At 35.6% G+C, this 6,610-nt stretch overlaps 1 protein-coding gene across 1 annotated transcript in view; it reads left to right on the top strand.

The window, feature by feature from the left end:
- Nucleotides 1-318: 318 nt before the first annotated feature.
- LOC137046033 (mucin-2) overlaps nucleotides 319-6,610 on the top strand; it is a 23,715-nt gene continuing 17,423 nt past the window's right edge. The window contains exons 1-18 of the mRNA XM_067426794.1: nucleotides 319-328; nucleotides 403-664; nucleotides 834-948; nucleotides 1,506-1,596; nucleotides 1,708-1,814; nucleotides 2,052-2,265; nucleotides 2,455-2,580; nucleotides 2,921-3,038; nucleotides 3,124-3,262; nucleotides 3,915-4,025; nucleotides 4,125-4,194; nucleotides 4,400-4,540; nucleotides 4,651-4,815; nucleotides 4,926-5,020; nucleotides 5,101-5,227; nucleotides 5,365-5,620; nucleotides 5,998-6,047; nucleotides 6,254-6,354. Coding sequence (XP_067282895.1) covers nucleotides 319-328; nucleotides 403-664; nucleotides 834-948; nucleotides 1,506-1,596; nucleotides 1,708-1,814; nucleotides 2,052-2,265; nucleotides 2,455-2,580; nucleotides 2,921-3,038; nucleotides 3,124-3,262; nucleotides 3,915-4,025; nucleotides 4,125-4,194; nucleotides 4,400-4,540; nucleotides 4,651-4,815; nucleotides 4,926-5,020; nucleotides 5,101-5,227; nucleotides 5,365-5,620; nucleotides 5,998-6,047; nucleotides 6,254-6,354 — 2,298 coding nt within the window. The remainder of the gene's footprint in view (nucleotides 329-402; nucleotides 665-833; nucleotides 949-1,505; nucleotides 1,597-1,707; nucleotides 1,815-2,051; nucleotides 2,266-2,454; nucleotides 2,581-2,920; nucleotides 3,039-3,123; nucleotides 3,263-3,914; nucleotides 4,026-4,124; nucleotides 4,195-4,399; nucleotides 4,541-4,650; nucleotides 4,816-4,925; nucleotides 5,021-5,100; nucleotides 5,228-5,364; nucleotides 5,621-5,997; nucleotides 6,048-6,253; nucleotides 6,355-6,610) is intronic.

Here is a 6,610-nt window from a genome sequence, read left to right as displayed (position 1 = left end):
TAATTTAATTACATACAGTTTATGTAATGTATCATGCTAATATTTTGAAATAATTTATTCAGATTTAATAAACAAATCAGGCAGAAATTATTTCAATAATTAAAAGGAAAAGAAAACTGTCAAATATTTATGAGATATGAGTAAGACCATTTATTTCAATGATATTCTGATTAGTGGAGCTGAAAAAATTAAGATTTGGGCATTTTAAAAAGCATTCAAACAAATTATTCTTACCTATGTTTAACATTTATGAATATTTCTCAAACTCCTTCAGCGGTTTTCACAACAATGAACATGCACCCAACTGCTACAATAGAAATGGTTTCAGGTACAAATCTCTAAATCATTTAAATTCAAAGTTTTTTTTATATAAAAGAAACTAAAGAATTATTTTTTTAACAGGACTGGCTTCACAACACAATGAGCTGGTTTGCAGTGCTTGGGGTAACTACCATTTCAAGACCTTCGATGGGGACTACTTCCAGCTTCCAACTTCCTGCAACTACATTTTTACATCACACTGTTCAACCAGCTATGAAGACTTCAACATCCAGTTGAGGCACGAGGTGGTGAACAATGAACCAACAATCAGCAAAATCATGATGAAACTACAGGGGACAATAATAGAGCTTACTAAAGGCTCTCTCAGTGTTAATGGGGAAATGTAAGTGATTCTGATTAGGCCTATAGGTTTTTTTAATTTACTTTTTTAGGTCATATATGACTTAAACTCACTTTTGACTTCATCTCACATTGCTGTCAATCTTCACTTGAGATGGTGGTTTGGGAGTTGAAAAGAAATACAGTGTCTAATGTTACCACTTTATCTGTAGAGTGACACTTCCATTTACCAACTCTGAAGTTTTCATCGAGAAGATGACATCTTATATTGCAATCAAGGCTGTTTTGGGGCTAGTAGCCATGTGGAATGAAGATGATTCTTTCATGGTAAGGATATCTACTGCCTCCAATTCTTTCAAAGAAAATTATTTCATCATTTACTCACCCTCTATAGTTGTCCCAAACCCGCATGCCTTTCTTTCAGTTACACTTTATTTTATGATGTCTTTGTTACACTGTAAATATACATGTAAGTACGGATTGATGTTAAGTAACTACATGTACTTAGTATAGGGTTAGAATTAGGGTTTGGTTTGGGGTTAGTTGCATGTAATTTATAGTTATTACTATAGTAACTACATGCAACATATGTAACAATGACACTGTAAAATAAAGGCGATATTTTGAAGAATATGGGCCAAAAAGTTGATGGGCTCCATTGACTTCTATAGTATGGAGGAAACAAAAGTCAGTGGGGCCTATCAATTGTTTGGTTACCAACATTCTGCAAAAATATATTCAGGTTTATAACAACCTGAGGGTGAATAAATGAAGACAGTATTTTTGGGTGAACTATCTCTTTAATCAACCACCACCATGAGAATGGAATTAATACAGGTGATATATGCTGCATTTTATATGCATTTAAAAAAATCTTTTTTCAGGTCAAGTTAGATGAAAAATACCAAAACCAAACATGTGGGCTGTGTGGTGATTTCAATGGAATCCAGACTTATAATGAATTCATCAGTGATGGTATTTAATTAATTAATTTATCTTTACAATGCTGTCTATAGAGAAATAACTTTCTTGCATGATTTTCATGTTTGTCCAGAAAATAAAGAATCCTTGCGTATCTTGTTTTAGGAACTACGCTGTCCGTTTCTGATTATGGGAACCTCTGGAAGATGGATGGTCCAACAGAAATCTGCAAGGAAGACCAAATATCTCTTGATGAAAACTGTGGAGATGAGGTAGGAAATGAAATTGCCCACACTCCAAGACTTTTCTTTGTCTAGACAAAAATGACAAACAATTAACTCCCCTTAAAACTGGGGTGGTAATAATACAACTTTGGGCAAAAGAAATGGGCTGGTTTTAGTTAAAATGCCAGTTTTGGAAGTCCAAGGAAATTGGAACTTGGGGTGAATTTAGGTTAAACATGTTTTAGTAGTGTTAAAAATTTTAACACTAGGTTTCATTCTCCACAGACTTTTTGTCGCGACATCTTCTCCAGTCCAGTGTTCAGTGATTGCAGAAATCTGGTTTCCATTGAATCATTCGTCCAAGTTTGCATGAAAGACTTATGCCATTGCAATGGCACCTCTGGATCCTTCTGCCTATGCAAAACCATCGGTGAATATTCTAGACAGTGTGTACATGCAGGTGGAAGGCCTGAAGAATGGAGAACAGAATATTTTTGCCGTAAGTATGCAATGTTCACGCACTGCATGGCTCATTTTTTAGTCCTTGGCTAATGTTTGTCTTACAATTTTGTGAGTTTTTGGGCTCGAACACCTCTGCAATGCCACTGATCTAGAGTCTACTCTTGCAGTTTTGTATTCTTTTTTATGCTCTCCGAATAATGTTTTCCGTTCTCTTTCTATATCGCAGCACATCCGTGCCCAGACAACATGGTATACCAAGAGTGTGGAAATCCCTGTACTGACAGCTGTACCAACCCTGAAAGAGGACAAGTGTGTGAGCGCCACTGCATTGATGGATGCTTCTGCCCTCCTGGTAGTGTTTTTAATATGATTCTCCTTATTGATACTATTTTCTAAAGTAGCTGACTACCTTCATTTAACTTTTTAATGACACCGTCCTAATCAAATGTCTTTAATCCTATATTTCCTGTTTAATCCTCTGGTGGTTCTGTATGCTAAACTTTATGACTTTTATGGCATTTGTAATGTGAAAACACACACACAATTCTTGGACATTATTGGAAACGTATAAATGTTCTTCTAAATCCACCTGAATTCCTATAAAATGTATGTTGTTCTAACTCTTTCTCAGTGAAAGTGAGCCTTATGACTATCTGAGCCATAACCCCTTTTCCTCTTTCTCTTTCTACAAGGCACTATTTTTGATGACATACACAAGACCGGCTGTATTCCACAAAGCGAATGCTCCTGCATCCTTGGAGGTAAAATATTCGCCTCTGGGGAGAGTTACACAAGCAACTGCAGAGACTGGTAAGCCTCCGTTGTTTGAAATCCCCCCTCATTTTGCTCTTCTGTATAAAGAATGTTTACAGTGACATTGTTATTTCCCATTTAGTATCTGTGAACAGGGACAATGGACTTGTAACGAAAAGGATTGTCCACGCGCATGTTCAGTAGAGGGTGGATCCCATATTACGACTTATGATGGAAAATCCTACACCTTTCATGGAGACTGCACTTACGTCCTATCCAAAGTATGTTGTTGAAGGCAATTACCTTTATAAGACAATATTACAAGATAAGTGCTGTTGCTGTACTTATTAAAAGTAGTAAATTGATAATTGATTTCTAAGCATTGTGATAAATAGAGTCATAATATAAAACAATGGTCAGATAATATCCATGTCCAGATGATAGTTATTTTATTTTGAATAAAATATGAGATAAAAGTGTAATAAAATAATTACACTTAAAATAATTGCATTTAATAACTTTTAAAAAGCCATTACAATCTGTTCTGAGGCTGATATTAGGAATAAATGTGGCTATTGCTTGATTGACATGATATGCATGATAAGATCCAAATGGTGAAAATTGATTTGTGTTGGAAACAGGGGTACATTTGCATGTCAGTAGTTTAAGAAATGAATTGGATATAGTTTTTATTTTCACCAAATTAACCCATTGTATAGTGAACCAGATTATGGCTGTGTGAAGGATAAAACGTGTGCAAACAAAACTCTACAACCTTTAAAAATTATTACGATTATTGATAACTCTATGTATGCAGTTCTATGGATGATTTTAAGATAATCATATGTGAATGTAATTTCAAATTGTTATTTTTATCTTATATTTGTTTTAAGTTATATTAATAAACTATTCCATTTTCTTTCTTTTTGAAAGCAATGCACAGGAACAGAATTCACAATTCAAGGAGACCTGGTGAAATGTGGTGTGACTGAAACTGAAACATGTTTGAAGGCAATAACCTTGGCATTGTCAAATGGAACTAATGTAAGTAGGCTACTAAAAAGAATTGGAGGGAGGGGGAACTCTTCTATCACTGCCACTATATATAAAGCATTTTTTAACAGAAACCATTTGTGCACACAGGTGCTTAAAGTGGATTCCAATGGAAATATTGAAGTCAACAGAATAATTGCCCAGCTACCACTTTTTACAGGTAGGCAAATCAACAGACCTGTTAATTTCAAATGGTGTGGGGGCATTGAATATTTGTTTTGAAATACTGATCATGCAGAGAATTGTTTTTTATGATTTCATGTGGACTAACTATGGTTATATAAAGAGCTACTCTAAGTCTTGCCTCATATTAAACACACACCAATGTCAGTCAATCTAAATTTGTATTATTATTCGATTTTCAGCTGAAGTGAGCATTTTCAAGCCCTCATCATTCTACATTATCATTCAGGCCCATTTGATTGGGCTTCGTCTGGAGATCCAGCTTGTACCGTTAATGCAACTTTACATCACAGCCAGTTCAGCGTACCAAGGAGAAACATGTGGTATTTATTTTTTAATTTCTTAGCTTTAACCCTCTTTGGTATTTTCTTCGTGTTTTCAGTTCATTTGATTCTATGTACTAGATTAATTAAGTCAATAAATCAATCCACAGGTCTTTGTGGCAATTTCAACAACATTGAGGCTGATGACTTCACAACCATTGGAGGACTCAGGGAAGGAACAGCTTTGGACTTTGCCAACACCTGGAAAACAAGAGCAAGTTGCTCTGATATTAAAAGAAACTTTGAGAATCCTTGCAGTCTTAGCACTGAAAATGGTATGAATTTACCTTTACTGTTGTTATGTGATTTCCACAACATTTTTCATTTGTAACTGGAATGTCATCAAAAACTGATATTTTTTCTATTGAAAAACAAAACAAAACAGAGAAATATGCACAGCACTGGTGTTCCCTGCTGTCAGATCCCTCATCAGTATTTGCCCCCTGCCACTCTGAAATCAGCCCTGATGTCTACAAAGCAGTATGTGAAATTACATTCCTTCTTTGTAATAGCCTATATTGTTCATTTAAAACAAATTCTAACTTTTCCATACTTTCTAGAATTGTATATATGACAGCTGCAACTGTGAGAAGAGTGAGGACTGTATGTGTGCTGCATTGTCTTCATACGTACATGCATGTGCTGCAAGAGGGATTGTTCTTGATGGCTGGAGAGAAGCTGCCTGCAGTGAGTTGCTTTCTTCCCTGAAAGAATATTTGATAGTTGTCAACAATTTGTCAAGCTGTTTTGGTGTTTTACAGATAAAAAACACTGTGAGATGGGAGCTCAAATGAGATTTTTTTTTGTCCTCTTGTTTTTCTCAGAAAAGTACACCCTAACTTGCCTCACCACCACGATCTATTCCTATCAAATGACAAGCTGTGACCGCACTTGCCGATCCCTCAGCCAATCAGACAGCACCTGCGCTATTGACTTTGTGCCACTAGATGGCTGTGGCTGTGCAGAGGGAACATACATGAATGAGAACGGTGACTGTGTTACACCTGACAGCTGCTCATGCTATGATTCAGGCAAAATTATTCCTGCTGGGACCTCCATCACCAAAGATGGAGGATCATGGTATGAACATTAAGTTTTTTTAAATTTATTTTTGTATTTCTGTTGAATATAGTATTTTTATACAGGGTATATTTTGTATAAAGAATTTTCCAAAACTTTTGATATCAAGGGCCCCCAAATATGACACCCTTTATATAAGCACTCTCTTATGTAAATCTAAACCCCTGTATACAAATTTAAATAATATTAGGCAACTTTGTGAGAAAAAAAAAAGATTGGTTTTAGTATTGTCATTGAATAAATTAAAAATAAATTAGGGAATGCTAATTTATGCAACCAAGGGAATACTGGGGGGCCATGATGATTACTGCCCCAAGTGTGAATATTTTAATAATTTACAAATTTTAATAATTTTTAACCTAATATTTAAATTGCAGTATTTGCGAACAAGGGAAACTGAGCTGCTCTGGTCGATCAAATGGGGAAGGTGTGTATCTCTCTCTCTCTCTCTCTCTCTCTCTCTCTCTCTCTCTCTCTCTCTCTCTCTCTCTCTCTCTCTCTCTCTGCGTGTGTGTTTGTGTGTGAGTGAGTGAGAAGCTGTATTTAAATTGTTAAAATAACTTTATGAGATGTTTTCGGTGATTTGAAGTGAGTACACTTTATGAATCAATTCTATGATTTTGTTACTTTTAGAATGCAAAGAGCCAATGATGTTTTTCAACTGCTCCAGTGCTAGCCCTGGTTCCAAGGGATCAGAGTGTCAGAAGAGCTGCAACACATTAGACATGGCCTGCGTGAGTTACTTGAATGCTTATAAAGGCTTAGGTCATGCTTATGTCATTCTAAACCAGTATGCTAGCTTTTCTGTTCATGCGTAACACAAAACAAGACATTTCTTTAAGTGACATGACATGGTCATAGCAACCTGTACTACTCCAATAGTAAAACTCGAATAAGGATAGTAAAATGCCATTATTGCCTGATCTAATATGTGGAATGGAAAATGAGACAGAAAAGAGCTGTGTGAATATAGTCTACTACAAACTCTTT

This window comes from Pseudorasbora parva, chromosome 1 (genome assembly GCF_024679245.1).
Source record: "Pseudorasbora parva isolate DD20220531a chromosome 1, ASM2467924v1, whole genome shotgun sequence".
Classification (NCBI taxonomy): Eukaryota; Metazoa; Chordata; class Actinopteri; order Cypriniformes; family Gobionidae; genus Pseudorasbora; species Pseudorasbora parva.
This window is presented reverse-complemented; position numbering and strand designations above follow the sequence as displayed.